The sequence below is a fragment of the Anser cygnoides genome, chromosome 13 (assembly GCF_040182565.1).
Source record: "Anser cygnoides isolate HZ-2024a breed goose chromosome 13, Taihu_goose_T2T_genome, whole genome shotgun sequence".
In the NCBI taxonomy this organism is placed as follows: domain Eukaryota; kingdom Metazoa; phylum Chordata; class Aves; order Anseriformes; family Anatidae; genus Anser; species Anser cygnoides.
This window is the reverse complement of record NC_089885.1, coordinates 13091020-13107954: the sequence shown is the minus strand read 5'-3', so window position 1 is coordinate 13107954 and position 16935 is coordinate 13091020. Positions and strand designations below refer to the sequence as shown.

Below are 16935 nucleotides of genomic sequence, written 5' to 3'. Positions count from 1 at the left end.
CTATGAGGTATTTGACTCCACCAACCTAACTTCCTTTTAGTATACTCTTGGGTAATTTTCTAGGTTTTAAGAAGTCAACTACTGGCTTGATGGAAACCTTATACAGATGCATTACCTTCAGGACAAGAAACTTTAGTTTTGGAAGGCAAGCTTGAACTCTTCAGTCCAACTGGCTACTACAGGTCATTATCCTTGGCCTAACAGTTAAAAGACAGCTTCAGTTGCTGTCACACAGCTGCTGTCAGAAGAATCTGGGAAGTCAGGAATACTACAATGCATTTCAGACTCTGCAGGGGAGCATGCACGCTTCAGTGATGGACGGGTAGTTCTGCTGCATCACTCTCCACAGTTGTCCTTTTGCAAATATCACACTCCAGTCTCTTCCATCCTTATCATTCCAATGTACATACCCCATTAATCTCTCCCCACTTTTGCCTGCGGAACCAATCTAGTGTTTCAGTTCAATACTTATAGTCAGATCTCTATTAAGCAAAATAGCTTATTTGCTGCTGACTGGGTCAAACTCACTGCTCTGTGCCCAGTTCTGGTAGCGAATCATAGCCTACTCAGCCTACATTTGTAATTACAAGAACCAGAAAACCAAATTCAACACAAACTCTTCCGAGGAAAAGTTCTGGAGATTTCCTCGTGCCTAAGTATGTGCAGACTGATTTTTTTTTTTCCTGAAGATCTAATCAAACCAACTGAATTTCCATTTCTTGCCAGAATATTACTTTTTCAGAATGGAAATTCCAAGAAGAAATTTGACGGTTATTTCTGAAGGTCATCAGAAAAAATGAAAAAAAGCCACAGAAGAAACTTGAGACATACCATATGTTCCCCGCTGAGATCCTGAACAACTTTAATTTGCTCAAAATCATAAGGTCCCTTGAAGCCATGTGCTGCTTTGAACTTAACTGGTCTTGTATATGGCATCCCTTCATCATCACTGGAAGAAGGATCATCTTGATCTGTATGGAAGACTAAGAGGAACACAAATTTGGAAGTACATATTGCAGCATGCATTTTTTCTATTAGAAAGCATTTGTGCCAAAACATTTTGGTAGCAGATCAGTCTTGAATTAGCAACTTTTGATAGGCAATTTTAAGATCTTAAAGCGAAACAAAAGTACTGTTGCATCAAGGTCTAAAAATACATTTACACTGATTTTAGGTTGCGGTATATCTAAACACTCAATACTACAAGTAATTGCCATCATTTTTTGTTCTGCCCTGTTTCTTGCAACAAGTTTTGCATTCAGCACATCCTGCGGTTAGCAATTTCTGCCAATTTAATGCATGCTGAAAATCATCCATTTAATTGTATTGGTTTCTATGTGCTGAAATGGCCAGGTGGTTTGACCTTCAAGCATAAGAATTGCAAAAACAGGTGGGGCAAACAGTCAGTGCCAACACAGGATTCTAAAGCGCAGCAATTCTATGGCACTTATCTCAGGCTATGGTTAGACTGGTTTACTGAAGTACCAAAACCGACAGGAGCTCTGTTTTTATGAGAACATGGAATTGACTGTCAGAAAAACATCTGATTTTATTAAAGCAGTGAAGACAATCCCAACTTCTTACTATGCTGGAATAACTTTTCAAAAAGTTTGTTTTCATATCCAGACAGCTTTCTAACAGCATAAAAAAAATACAGTATTTAACTGATTTAGCCAAAAAGGTCACTCACCAACTACTATACAAGAATTCATTCTTGTAGCCTGATATTCTCAAAATGCCTACCAAGCTACAAACTTTAAGAAGCCACATCATTATCAACTGTACAGTGGTAGCATATAGTGGTAAATGCCCCTCAGCCAGCCTCGATTTCAAGAGGCCTGAGGATAAACACTTATTTGGGGGGCATGGAAAGTGTCACTGACCTTCATCTCGAACACTCTTGACTTTATTTACAGCGCGTTCGCCATATTCTTCAGCAAGGTGCTTTGCTCGCTTTACAGATTTGCCAAGGAATTTTTTCAGCTGGGTCCTTAAAAAGCAAGGACACTTTTTCAACACATAATATTGGCAATTTCTTATTTATCTCTGTTATGAATCAATAGCTTTGATTTGAAATGCAGTATTACTGTTTTCCATTTCTGCTTCTAAAAATAAGCATTTAATTTGCCAGCAGTCATGTAACCTTTAATTTAACTGCAGAATAACGGGCATATGTAGTTTCAGGTATCACTTGTACCTAAGAGTGAACTTGTTCAGAAGCGAGAAGGGGAACTTCAGCTTACTAAAATGAAATCTGACATTTCTTTGTAGGGACATGGAACAACATCTTACGTTTTCTGCTTTAACCTCCCTCCATCAGAGTCTGTTTGCTGCGTCTGTATTTTGTCTTCATCATCAGACTGGGCTGCGTCATTACTAGGAAATACAGAAGTGATTGTTGTTTAGTATAAAATCATGCTAAATCTAAACTGACTGAAACATCAATGAAGTAGGATCTTTAGGATCCTACTATCAATAAAGTAGGAACTTTAGGATCCCACTTCATTCTTTCACATCACATATCAGAAATATATGGACACAATGTTAACCAAGTGATAAAACAGATCTTTCAATTGTTCGGAATCTTGATACTAAAACTGCATATATTCCCTAGATACCAAAGATCCAGTTTTATAGAAGTGAGCTTTTCAATAATATAGCAATGCAAAAAAAAAGAAACTGTCTAATTTATAATGCACATAATTTTAGGCATTAGGAAAAAAATCCAGTTTCTTGATGATGAAAATCAGGAAATCATGTCAGTCTAGATTTTTTTAAACTAAATTTTACAAATAGAATCAGTTTTAAGCATCAGAAGGGCCTAATGCTCTGCTGAGAAAAGGAAAACCTCCATGTAGTCAGCTGTAATGACCACAGATTTCACAGCACCATGGTCTACTAAATTAAACACTGAAAAACTTAAAGGAGGAGGTAGCATGAACATAATTACAGTTTGTATTCAAGTACTTTAATTCATAAGAGAAATGACAATATTTAGCACATTTAGTGCTAACTGCAGTTCAGTTGGATTTTCAGAGATACTTGCCTGAGATGCGCACATTCCAGCACTATCATCAGCTTTTAGTTAGATTAGAATAATTCAATAAACAATTCTGTTACCTCAATAAATAACCTAGTTCATAAAGAGCTGGGAATTGAACGTGCAAATTAGAGACAGATGGATCAGGGATCTTAATTGCATAAGAAGAGTCCCCACGCATGCAAAAACTATGAGAGCAACAGTATTATAAAGAGCTGAAAGCTATCATCATTCATACCTGACATATTCTTTAGTTCTCCTCATGATATGCAAAGTGAGGGGATTAATGCCTGTTGGCAACTTTTCCTCTGCCAAACTCAGGGGTATTTCTTCACCTGTATCAAGGTTTTTTATCATTACACTTGCTAGAATTTCCTATGGAAAAAATAAGGTGTGAAGTCAAGATGACTTGATTAGGCTCCAAAACCTAGAGCAAAACAGAAATCATCTGGTCTTACACATTATATTAAAGAACAATTCTCTAGTTCATTATATTTTACAAAGAAAGTTCAAGCTAAACTTGCCTTTGGCATGTTGGTGCAAGTGCTATCAACTACTACACATAGTGAAACAATTACATGTCATCACAAGCTTCAATTTCATAGATCAGAAATGAAGCTATACAGACATCAGACACTTCCTGACACCTTCCATGCTAATATGTAATTAAAAGATTTTGAATACCCTTTCAGATATTCTAGCAGCTGTAGTTTAGATTTAGTCGAAGAACCTTTACCTACAGAGAAAGAATATTTAAACCTAGCAAGTACAACACAAAAGTAAAGTTGTTTTTGGAGTATGAGTATACTTGTTCAGCAATAATAAACTACACACAGATATACACCAATAAAAACTGGAAACAGTCTGATAATATCACTAGGATTATTGGAAGTTATGAACTCAGCAAACTATTTCTTAATATTAGGAAAGTCATTCTCTCATTGCTGACTGCTTCCTTTTTCCTCTGCATGAAAAAAATACCAAGTTTGCTGGTGTTCCCTTACGTTGAATCTTGTACTATGTTTGCACAGCTACAAACACAAACTCCTATCATCCCATATCTATTACACCTCATGCTTTCAAACACTAATACCCCAAATGACTCAGGAACCACAAAGTCTTTACGTGGGCAAAGTCAGCATGTTGTCCCATCTATCTGAGCCTCTAGTCACAGCACATAGAAGTCAGAAGGCAAAAGTGACGTGACTATTCCATTTAACTCGGATTGGAAATTGCAAGCACAGAAAAGTACTATGTACAGACCACATTTATTACTACCTCATCTGTGAGCTCTCTTCCAGAATTAGATCTCGGTCTTTGTGGTCCAAGTACTTCATTTGTTGCTTGACCATCAGCTGCTTTCCCATTTTCCTGAAATGTTGCAAACATAGAACACATAATCTCTAGTATAACAACGGAATAAAAGAAAATGTTAGTTATTCTCAGACTCAAAACCATTTCCCAATACCTGTGCAGTGACTATTTTATCTCCACTAGTTGCACTTGCCAAATCCAAAGAAGGCTGAGAATCCTTGGGAATGCCTTCTGTTGCTGTAGTTGGAGTTAAAAGACCACCAGCTGTGAAATTCTCTCGAGGAACTGAAAAGAGATCCATATCAGGAAGAAGAGCATAAAAGTAGCCATGGGCAGGCTACAGAGTTTACTGGAGTCCTAGCATAACAGTTTAACTCCCAAGCACCCTTTCTGGCAAGTTGTTTGTTTGTTTTTATGCCAACCACCACTATACCTGTCTCATCGATTATATATTTCATACATAGCTGGATGCACAGGCATGACTTCACACCTAGTTCTCTTAAGTTTTATTAAGAAATTGTTTTTTTCCTCCTTTTGGTCATTTTTCTAGTAACCTAGAACTACTCATTTTCACAAAGCCTCAGACTACACCTTGACTTGTATTTCTATGCTAATACAGATTGCAGATACTTCATTTAGAGTGTGGGTTGTTTTGTTTGTTTGTTTCTGTATTACTGTGGCCAATTCTCCTTGCTGCAAAAGTAGCTATTTTGGCAAAATGTGTTGGTATGCAAGAAAGTCCATGAATTAGGAACATCTGTAATGCAAAAGGGTATTTTTACATTGTAAGAAGCTAAGACTGTTAAAAGACTTTTTCCTCTTTTTACAGGTCAGTTAAACTGAAATCACAAGATTAAATGATTCTTCTTCGCTCAAAACACAAAAACAGTAACCATGTAGATAACTAAAGCCATTTAAATTGAATACTTGCCTTCTAAAGCAGGTTTTTGCACTTCAAAATCCAGTTCGCTCTTTTTTTTTCGGGGTGGTGGAGCTGGCCGTGCAGGTGGTGGTGGTCTTGGTGGGGGAACATTTGTCGGAGGTGGTGGCCGTGCTGGAACAGGCTTCTTTGTGCTAGCAACTATATCGGGTTCTACAGTAAGCTGCCTTGGAGGTTTTGCTGGAGGCATTTCTTCTGTTGTATGAAGGTCTTTGGTAGACAAATCTGAAGCCACTTGCTCTAAAGCGTTTGCCTCTTTCTTGTCTGTTATGTCCTCATTTTTTGATGTTTCTTCTTGTGCTTCAGTTTCATCCATTTTATGGTCAGTCGTATTTGTTAGTTCTGTTAGTTTATCAATTTCCTGTTCCTCAGAAGTAAACAAAAGCTTCCCAGACTCCACGTCAGTGTCCTTACCCACACTCTGATACATTGGTTCACCTGGATCTTCTTGTAATGATATTTTACCTGCTAATACTTCTGGAATATTACTAATGATACCTGCTCCAGCAATCCAAGCATTTGCATCCGAAGCTGGAACAGTCAGTCCTTTTCCTCTAGTACCTAAGGAATCATCATCCTCTAGCTGCTGTGCCTTCTGGCTTTCTTCTATAATACTGTCAATAATCTAAAGAAATTAAAAAAAAAAATCTACTGTTAAACAGCAGGCACTCCTGGAGAACACTTACCAGTTAGCCTGTATAATACCCACAAAAATCCTTCCATTGAAGAGTTGCTTTGCATTCAAAATATGTTTTGTTTAAAAATTCTGGAGATGAGAACCTAGGTGCTGAAATACACATATCTGAAAGATAAAAGTGAAAAATTTCCACTCCTCTAATTTAGTTTGAGAGACAGCTGGTTCTGTCTCAAAAGCTGTTCAACCCTCCAAGCTCTCACACTGATAAATACAATCCTCTAAATTACACAATTTAACACTAGTGAATCTTAAATGCGTTTTCAGAATGCTTAGCTTGATATTTACACTTCAGATGAACATTCTCACGTTAACGATGAATTCTAACCTATGTCAGTTTTTGGATGACAACTGATTAATGTTATTATTTATTATTTCTTGTGTGATGATGAAAATGTAAAGCAGTATTTAGCTAACCTCTTTTGAGTCATCTTGTTTCATTTCTTGTACAAAGGTTTCATTTCCAGCTTTGTGTAGTTTGCTGTCTAGGTCCTATGAAAAAAAAGACACATGTAGAAGGTAGTAAGAAGTTCTTGAATAAACTGATCTGAAGTACAGCTACAACAAACTAAATAGCGAAAAGGAAAATAATTCTGCTGCATTTTCACCTGCTGTCGTATAAACATGTACAGTACACAGGAATGCACAGTACACAGGAATATTATTTCACACTAGCGCACACAGAGTCGGCCTGCACACTACTAAACAAAAATGCAATTCAAAATTTGGAGTTCTACCTTCTCCTGGCTACTGCTGCAGCATAGGGAAATCTGATGGAACAGACTCCAAGATAAACATTAATATTTTTCCAAATAAGATTTATTTTATACATGTAAGTTCTATATATTTAACAGGTTGCAACCTCAACTGAGATAAAACTGAAGATAGCATGAAGTTTAGAGAAATACATGCATTTAATAATCTGGAGGAAATAAAAGCCACAAAAATATTTTGCTGTTTATCAGGTTGTGGGAAAGGATGCAAGAACTGTATTATCACCATTTATAATAGAAACACAATTAGAAATTACCAGGTTAAGTTAGGCAGATCTACCTTATCAAGTAGTCACAAAAACTCCTTTGAGGTTCTGACATGGAATCTTCCATTCAACTACAACAACTATATCTAGCACTGTCTCTTTTTGCTATCAGTCATCTTCATGCAGATTCTTCTGAAATTTATATAAACTGTAGCAGAACAAATGGAATTACTGGATTTAAGCAAAAAAAAAAAAAAACAAGAAGATTTTCAGAGCATTTGGATGAAAGACTGCATGAATATTCAAAACTGAGTATACTATTTATAGGTTCTATATATACCATCAACACTACCAGGATATTATACTAGTGATGTGAAGTCAGTTTGTGATTTAAGAAGCATAGTTTAGAAATGCATAAATAGCATCAACACTTTGGCATACCCTATCAAACAAAGAATAAAAGATTTCACTAGAAGTGGGTTTGCGTGCCAAAATAAAGCATTAAGTCTTTGCAATTGATTTAATTACTTTTTATTATGCAAGATTTAAAGATTTAGATTCTTAGATTAAAGATTTAAATTCTTTAAAGAAGAATTAGATTACATATTGAGCATGCTAGGTATGGAAAACTATACGAAGACTTAACACAGGTCTGAAAATATCCTAGCTGTGAGTAAAAATACTCAACTCCCTCAAAATCTCGTGTTCAGAGAAACAGGTAGTTTATAATATCGAAGGATACTGCTTTAACCAGAAGCCTACCTTAACCTCAGTTAGTATGGTCTATTAACACATTCATCACATGCCTTCTGTTTGCATGTTTTTTTTATGACGTTGCCTACAAATACTATACATAAAAGCAGTATCAAAAGTGGAATTTGATAGAAACCCTGAGGTTGGAAGGGACCTCTTGACTAATGGAGCAGCCTCAGTTTGTCTCACAAAAGAGAAAGACTTCTCATGACTGGCTCTAAAAATTGGTATCTAATAAGCCATCAGCTGCTCAAAAAGTTAAGAGAAAACAAACGTATCTTGACCAATTCCCTGGAGTTGAGATACAGAACTGCTGTTCTTCTACTCCTTCCTGCCAACAGATACAGAACTCTGATAATTTCTGCTGAGGTCATCAGTCCTCAGCTGTCACCCCACAATGTTAGAGCCCACAGAGATTAACTGTCACCATTATAAACTATTTTTGTCAGGCTATTAATTTAATTTAGCTTATACAGCTTTGGATATACACAAAATACGTTATTCTCCGTATTAAACACTTAATTCCCATTTTTCAACAAGTATTTTAAAAGACCTCTCCTTTTTTGACTTTGAAAGATTTTCTGACTACCTAGTGATGACAAAAAAAAAGTAAGATATGTCTTCTAAGACATTCAGCTAATCAAAAACTTTTTATAGCATACTAACGTACTCTAATGTTTGGGGAAAAAAACACTTGTAAACATTCACTTTTTAGAGCTCTGACCTCTAGAAATGGAATATCACGCAGAGACAGCTGAAGTTACAGAAAAATTCTTCTTTCCTGTCCACTCCCTTCCATACAAAATCTTTCTAGTCCAAGTGCAAGTTCTATTTTGCTTTATCACTAAAAATCTGTCTTCAAAGATATAACTTAAATACTTAAGTGTAAACAGTGCCTACAGTAGCCCATTATATTAATTTCTAATTTTGTTGACATTAATCTCCCACACCTGTTAAACTTTGGACTTAAGAAATAATTTTTCCCCACTCCAAGACAAACTATACCATTAGTCACACGTTCACTGAACTGATACGGTACCAATCAGAGAAGGAATTAATGTTTCAGATTCAAAACCAGCTTTGAACAATTGACTTAAGAGGACACTTACAAAAAGAAAAAACTATAACATGCAAAACTTTATAGTTAAAAATTTTCCACATTTCAGTCAACAAAATTTGACATTAAAGTTAGTTTAACTGTGCTGAGTTTAGTCAGAATGATAGTTACATTTCCTGAAAGGTTTAAACATGTAATACTTTATGATTAAAGGGATATTAAGTAGAACACAAAATAGGGGTAAGTCTGTTCCACACGAGATACCGTAAGATATCATATCACTGTAAAAAAAAAAAGACTATTGATTTGCTGGCAGCTGGAGAGCAGAGTACTATCACTTAGTTTCTAACACTGCTGACAAATCATAAACACTTATTTTGTGTGACAAGCATTTTTAGGACAAAGTGTCAAGTCTTTACTCCATGTGAAAGTATTGCATAGTACCACGTTTGGCCCTTCTGAGACAGGCAAACGAGTGTTATTTGTACAATTTTCCAACTCTTCACCCATTTAATGTGTGTCAGATTTCAGCTGCACTGTCACTGTGCACAGATGCAGCATACCAATTACCTGTGTGGGAAGTGGCGATGCTGTCTCAATAAGCTAAATATAGTATTTTATTTTCATATAACCTAGAGGGGAGGCTTTCTGAAGTACACACACAAAGATTTTTCTTATTTTGAAGACTGAAGGGAGCAGAGTCAACTATTTCAGATAAATTCTGACCAAAAGAACAAGTCCTGCAGGAACTTACTTCCTATTCACAAATCACCTAAAAGAGGACAGTCTAGTAACTGAGTACAGCTCAACTGAGTAGTAGTTGAGTACAGGTCAATTGCATTTTTTAATTTTTAGAATAAAATTAGCTTCAAGACACGTTAACATACTGTAAATAAAAGTAAAGTTGGAACTTCAAGAGATGTAAGCCCAATGGTTGCTCCCCACAGCAAGGAAAGTCTACAATTTCCTGTCTGTGTAGATGTTAGTACTACCATAGCACAACTATATCAGGTAAAAATGCTTAGCACTATGTTCGTCAACAAATATTTGATTGATTTTAAGGAACTCACCTTTAACACATGGGATCCAACTTTCGTCGGTGACCTGTTAGAAAGAGAAGACAGACTTAAGCAGAGCTCCAAGAAAAATCAGTCTCTTAACACTAAACTTCATGTTAAACAATCTCTAACAGAGTCTTCCTTTACAGTTAATGTATACTTGATGCTTCACACAAGCAACGTGAATGCTCCTGATACTTCTCTCTTTTACACAAAATGCTCCACATAGAGTTAAGTGCCCAACTAAGATGCACAGATCTACCGAAGGCTCTATAATCCCTTGCAGTTTCTCAGCTCAAGTTTCTGGAAACCGTGTTTCTATCACCCTTTTCTAAACTGATGCTATTCCAAGTAGACATTTAACAACATCTCCCATTATAGATAATTTAAAATCAGCACGTATATTTAGAAAGCTCAGGGTGGACACCAAAATGGGAAGCAGAAGTACAAACGCCCTAGTATCTTGCAAATCAAGTGCCTGAATCCTAATCTGTAGTGTCAACATTATCATAGACATTTTGCTCTTCAACATCTCTAGTAATTGAAAACTCATTTCTAATCACAATGCTGAACATACATGTAAGCATTTACATCAAGAAAGGAGAGAAGCAGTTTTGCACTGCTTACTTTCCAAAACGCATACTCTGAAGCAGTTAAGTTGCATTAGCATCCACTCACACGCAACCTCTCATATCACTAATTACATAAAACAAGGTATCAAAGGGGACTGGTATCAAATAATTACTTCTCTTCAGATCACCATGCAACCCAAGCTGTGAACTGTCAACCTTTATTATATCCTGAAACTGCATTTTCACAAGATTTTCAGAATTATAGAAGATACTTAAGCAATGAGTCACATGTTTTTTTTCTGATTACAAGATCTTACTAATACATAAAGAAGTTTGTCAGTCACAAGCAGGACCAAGTTACAGATTACAGCCTTACAGGCTTAGCACTAAATGTAACTACAATCTGGATTGCAAAATCATCCCAGGTAGCTAACAAGGTCAGGGACATTCAATAATTTGTATCATCTCGTACCGACCAATACAAATACAGATTTCAGTCTAATTTGACCCTCCTGACTCCAAAATGATGGCTTTAGGGGACAATAACTTCTGAAAAAGACATATTTCCAATTATTTTTTTTTAAGAATTTTGGTTCTTTTTTAATTATATTTTACTGTTTGAGAATATTTTAAGGCAACAAGAAAAGACTGCGTTTGTACAGCAGAGTTAAGGAAAGCACAGAGGATTTGCTTGAAGACTGTATTATTTGTAACTAATTTAATCTCTTAAACTCGTTCCTGTCCAGATCTTGACATTTAAAATACACAAGATCTATAACACTGTTTCAAAGAATGCTCCTTTCTAGAAGGTACTGACCACAGCGTGCAAAAGGAGCAATCAGTATTTTGACCTGAAAAACAAACATGTCTTTGGTCTCCCATAATAATACATTGCTGGGAAAGACTAGAACCTGTGCTGAATTTCTTGTTACTGAAATATTTTCAATTCTACTATCTACTCTTGGATTTCCACAGAAACAGAGGTCGAACTGTGTGTCAGTTCATTAAATACACAAAATGTCTTCAATAATTAAATACGTTTTATAATTACTACAATAATGCCTAGGCTTCAGCAAGCACGTGGTCCAATTGTACAAGGCACTGCTTAGACATTACAACCTAAATAAAGTGCAAATCCCTCAAGTGCAAATCCCTACTTCAGTTTTCTGACACTTCCCACCAATCAGCACATCGCTGCCAGTACAAGCAAATCATTCCTCCAACTGGGTAACAAAAAATGCAAGCTTCAAAAAGACTAAAACAGATGCTATTTCCCACTCTCTTTTACTCAGATGCATTAGGACAAAGCTGCTCAGGGAATAAATGCTAGAGATCACAGGTATAGAATATAACCATACCAATTGCTTGATATATCAAGCATACAAGTCTTATGTTAAGGTAAAGCTTTGTCATTGAAATTATCATGCTTTGAAAACATTGCAAAGCTTCCATAACTTTGGCAATGCTACCACTTTCAGATGTGTTCATAAAACAGCCGAGTGAGTTTAGCGGCTTCCCTGAAAAATATTTTAGCCGAAAAATTTTCAACTATTCTACATCTCTCTCTTAGTCATGATTAGTTGCTGCTTATGCGCTAGTACATTTATAAAGAAAATAAGCCAAAGAAAAGTTTGGTAACCAAAGTCTCTTACAGTTCAACACTACTCTGCAACGGTCTCGCCCTCCCCACCACGTGAGGTTACCAGCCTTCTTCCCTCTCAGTTTTACGTTAAGGCCAATAGTTTTATAGACACTGCATCTGAAATGCTTGCTTGTACGTGTTTCTGCGTGTAGTAGCAAAAGTGTTTGAAAAGATTTTCTATGAAGATCAACAACCCAATAATCAAACACTGGTTTTGCTTTGAAAGGTCTGTGGCTTTATAGGGTTATCAGGTAAAACAAAAGACTGACACACCACAGAAAATGCAAGAACTTCATTTTGTTTTCACATGATTGTTCAGTAAATAATATGATTAAAACTTTCATAGCAACAGATTTTGTAGACTACACTTCAAATAAAATGCTTCTAACTTCAGTTTTCTTATGATACCATTGTAACACCAGTTTAACAAAGGGAGACGTTCAAGGTTATCTATAAAGATTAGGCAGTAGTCAAAGAAAAATCCTATTTCACCTGCACAAACATAACCACGTCTGACTAATATGTAAGTCAAACAAACTCCTGAAGAACTTTTTTGTATTTCTTCAGCTGCAAAATTCATCCTAATGCTGATCAGACTACATGAGGCTGTCTCTCCCACTCGTAGCTCCAGCCCAGTACTTTTTCCAACCAGTAACTCAGTCTCTACTAAGGTTCACATTTTCAACTTCTTGTTGCTAAGTTTTGTGAGAGAAAAAAAAAAATACATCTAGCCCTTCAAAAAACAAACCCAGTGTGCTAAACGATTCCCCTTGGTCAAACTCCAGAACTAGACTGCCTGATTTCCTGGGAGGATGAACACCGTTACAAAGAAAGCGTGCAAACAGGCAGATGGAAAGAGGTTTGAAGGGTATGCATAGTTGTTGCACATTGTACAGAAGATACAGGCTCAGCCACAGCCAGCACAGTACTTACTGCTGTCCTTCAGCTTGCAGAGGCACACGATGGTTTCCTCCCTCTAACTCAGGGCTGGCCTGGAAGCTACAATTATTCCTGAAGCAGCTCTCTGTGGTAGTCCACACCTTCTAAACCACACCGAGTCGCTACTGCAATGCACTGTTTGAGCCAGCCTAGGAAAGCCTGTGGGATCTTCAGCTAGCTCAGGATGCAGAAACTTGCCTGCAGTGCTGCAAGGCACTACAGCAGCGCGTCCAGCGCTCCGCTTCCTGCTGAGTTCAGTTTTGTGCACTGGCTAACACACAAAGTTGTGCTAAACATGTCTCATGTGTAAACAGGGCACACCTTAACATGATCCAGCTTCCTACAGGGAAAACTCATTTCTTCAGGAAAAGCATTGAAACACCATCAGAAAAACAGGACTACTGAAGTTAGAATTCAAGAATTTAAATTTCTGAACGTACCACAGGATGTTTCTCTTCCTATACCATCTCTTGAATCTAGTGCCTTTTGTTTGGTTTCTTATAGCAAATTTTTCGGATAAGAGTATACCAGGAACAAACTTACTCCTTGCTATTAAGTATATGATATTCAAACTATTAGGTTTGGCTATTCTCAATTTGAGTGGGTGAACCACTTTTCCTATTTATGAGATAAAGTCAGTCACACGCCTGCATCCAAACAAGGGAGCCTTACTTCATATTCTCCTCTCAAAGCTGACATCCTTCTTCATGGGAGACCCAGAAATTATTAGAGGCATGAACACTTTTTCTCGACCTTTTTTGTAGTTACGGTCTTTTGAAAGCAGAGTGATAGAGGTTAAATAAGGACATTTTCTGCCATACTACCTCTCCCTCCCCAATCCGCTGGCCATACAACAAATAGATGCCTTCATTGACTGGTCCACATAGGCACCTTGGTTTCTTTTTCACTAGTTATCTTGAAAAGCTTATAGAAAGGGATGTTGCTTTTGACCTAGCTATCCGTAAGATGGACACTCTCCATACGTCACGTCAAAAGCAGAGCTACCCACGAAAGGACAGATTTACCTACAGAGAAGTGAAGGATATAGGCCTCCCCAGAGGCAAAACAATAGTCTCCAAACATCTCATTTAAACACACTTCCCCTTACAGAAGTCATCAATCCATGAGCTACCTCAGTTCATTATTATATGACAAACATTTTGTAACAAGTTCTGTAATTTTTACTAATTAATCCTTATAAAGCACCAGTTCATATACGCACTTGAGGATGCAGATACAGTGCTTTCCTTGAGAGAGAGGGTTTAATCTTTGGTACCCTCTGACTGCAGGTGGGAACCGGGAGCTTACATCCAACTTGAAAATTCCGTTCTTGCATATCACAAGAGATAACTAGTAAAACAATCAAATACCAAAGAAGTTGCCACTTTCAGAATTTCTGTATCAGCAGTTAGTAAACTTCCCCACACAGGGCAGAAGGGAGGAAGCTACCAAACCCACAATTTTAATGAGGGCAAATATATCTACACTACTTTGCTAAAAACTGGCTGTAACATGCTGCAAAAAACAATTCCTAAGTCATTTTGCTGATATCAGAATGGTGAATGCACAAGGAAAAACCTCAAACTGCAGAGGGTAACATGAACTTGTTTTCAGTTGCCCTTCTTCCCATGAGGTTTTGGTTTGTTTGTGATCCCAACTCAGTGCACATACAGGTCTCAAAACTGCAATCTACAATCCTGCTTCCAAGAAGCATGCAATGGAAATTTGAAATTAGCTCTTAAGCTCATCTCAGAGCTTATTTAGAGAAAATACTATCAATATTGTTAGTATAGATTCAATGTCAGATGGAATAACAGATTCGGTATCTGCATTGCAAACTAAGTCCTCTGAGATTAACTCCTTCCTTAACTCAAGCTGACTGATCTCTATCAAATTGAGTCAATGATGCATGCTTATAGGTTACGGAAGAGCAATGCAAAACCAAAAAAGCATCTTCAGTTTTAAGTTGTATTAACTTCATGTTAAGATCTGCATAGATACAGGTGGGGAAAACTTTCAAGCCTGGCCATATGGCATTATTTGTATCAAATAAAAGGTAGGATATGCAGTCAGGTCAGATTTAATGGCTCACTTGAAGCAAAAGATGTTTCCTGCTTCCCACTTCTGCCTCTAGCCACACAATCCCACACCTTCACCCTCTCCTGTCCCTGCCCTCCCAGATTCCAGCTGTTTTAACTTACTGAATAGATTTTGCTGTTTCTAGTTTTCAGCTGCTTTCAATTCCTGAGTTAAAGCAACTCAGAAGAGTCTGATGATCACTACTGCCAGGGCAAGGTAAGCAACTGGAGCAACACAACACTTCAGCAACAGCGTGCTGTTAATTTGGCTCACCGCATCTTGCGGAACTGCGTGTCAAGATGTGCCTTTCACCGTGCTACGTAAAAAGCTAAGTTCAGAAAAGCTTTGATACAGGATGTGGGAGTGAGCAGTGCAGGTCTAGTTTCTCCTTTGTTCAAGGCATCCAGCGGCTGCTGGCACACAGATTAAAACGAGCCCTTAGTCAATTATTAAAGCTTCAAATGGCTGGATCCCACAATCCATATCTTAGTGCTCTTCAAACAACCTACATGAAACCTCATCTTGCAAGATCAAATGACGGAGAGGTTTGGTCCAGGCTACGTGAAAACCAGAACTGATACAACCCATAACCTGTTTTAGCACAAAACCAGAAAGATATTTATAAATTAAAAAAAGAGATCGTGTATTTTAGTAACATTAACAATGCAGTGACACTGTTTGAGGTAACAGCCCTGAATCCGCGCTATGAAACGCTGTTAAACTCACACTGCGCAGAGCCACACGCTTGCATTAGACAAGACACGTCAATTCAACGCTGTTAAAAGCAAATGACAGGGTACACCAGAAGTTGTTTTACACGTAGCAACAGTTAGCCTGTTGCTGGAGGAGCTCGCTCTCTCCTTCTCCCCTCAGGAAAATCTGCTATTTTACTCGTGCTTCAGAATTAGTTCCGCCAGCCCTGATTTCATCACACATCTTTCCCAAAACCTACGTGTCGCCCGCCCGAGACAGGCCGTTACCACCTCCCCAAGGCTACACCTGCTGCCAGCCCCCCACCGCCCCCCCACAGCACACCGAGAGCCGCCCCGTTCCCTCGCATCCCCCTGACTTTCTGCTCAGCCCCCGGCCGAGCTGGGCCCCCCGCCCGGCCCAGCACCCTGCTGGGGAGGGGGGTGGAGGCCGCAGGGCTGCGGCAGGGCCCCACCGCCCCGGGACCCCCCCCCCGGGACCCCCCCAGGCGAGGGGGCGGCCGCATCCCCCCGTAGGACCGCGCTGAGGGCAGGGAGGGAAAGGAAAGCAGGGCAGGGCGGCGGCCGCGCCGGACTCACGGCGCGGGGGAGGCGGCCGCCAGGTGCACGTCCTCGGGCGCGTCGTAGAACTCCTCGGTGTCGCTGTCGGAGGCCATGGCGGGGCCGGGCCGGGCCGCCGGCGGCGCAGGGCAGCGCAGCGGGGCCGCCGCCACCTCAGGGCACGGCGGGCGGGGGCCGCGGGGCTCTCGCGAGAGGGGTGGCACCGCCTGGTGCCGGGCGGAAGCGCGGGAGGAGAAGGGAGGCGGCGGGGCGGCAGCCCCAGCCCCAGCATGGCGGCGGCGCCGCCTCACGTCATGGCGGCTCCCCCTAGCGGGGCCGGCGGGGCGCGTCGCTGCGCCCTTCTGCTGGGCTCTACCCGCTCCTGCTGGGCCCTGCGGGCTGCGCGCCGTCCCAGGGAAATGCGGTGTAGCGAAGCAGTGAGGGGAAGGCGTGCTGTCAGCACTCCTGCCCCCAGTCCTGTCCCCTTCCTTCCCCTCCATCCAACCCACGAGTGCAGGGGCTCCATTATGGGCCGTGTCCGTCAGCCAGGGACGCCGGGTGCAGGAGGCCTGGCCCAGGCCAAGGCTTGTCCCTTGGCTCGAATGGGATGTGAGGGGA

At 39.5% G+C, this 16935-nt stretch overlaps 1 protein-coding gene across 3 annotated transcripts in view; it reads right to left on the bottom strand.

The window, feature by feature from the left end:
• The window catches only part of WDR44 (WD repeat domain 44), a 30628-nt gene extending 14097 nt beyond the window's left edge, over nt 1-16531 (bottom strand). Inside the window, exons 1-10 of one of the 3 annotated variants that reach the window (XM_067005300.1) lie at nt 16357-16531; nt 9848-9881; nt 6406-6480; nt 5286-5919; nt 4509-4639; nt 4319-4411; nt 3279-3415; nt 2293-2376; nt 1884-1990; nt 832-983 (exon numbers count right to left, since the gene is read on the bottom strand). In XM_067005300.1, coding sequence (XP_066861401.1) covers nt 832-983; nt 1884-1990; nt 2293-2376; nt 3279-3415; nt 4319-4411; nt 4509-4639; nt 5286-5919; nt 6406-6480; nt 9848-9881; nt 16357-16433 — 1524 coding nt within the window. In that variant the 5' untranslated portion in view covers nt 16434-16531. Of the gene's footprint in view, nt 1-831; nt 984-1883; nt 1991-2292; nt 2377-3278; nt 3416-4318; nt 4412-4508; nt 4640-5285; nt 5920-6405; nt 6481-7041; nt 7162-9847; nt 9882-16356 lie in introns of those variants that run through there. The other 2 variants (XM_067005299.1, XM_067005301.1) reach the window with 2 other exon arrangements.
• Nucleotides 16532-16935: the final 404 nt, after the last annotated feature.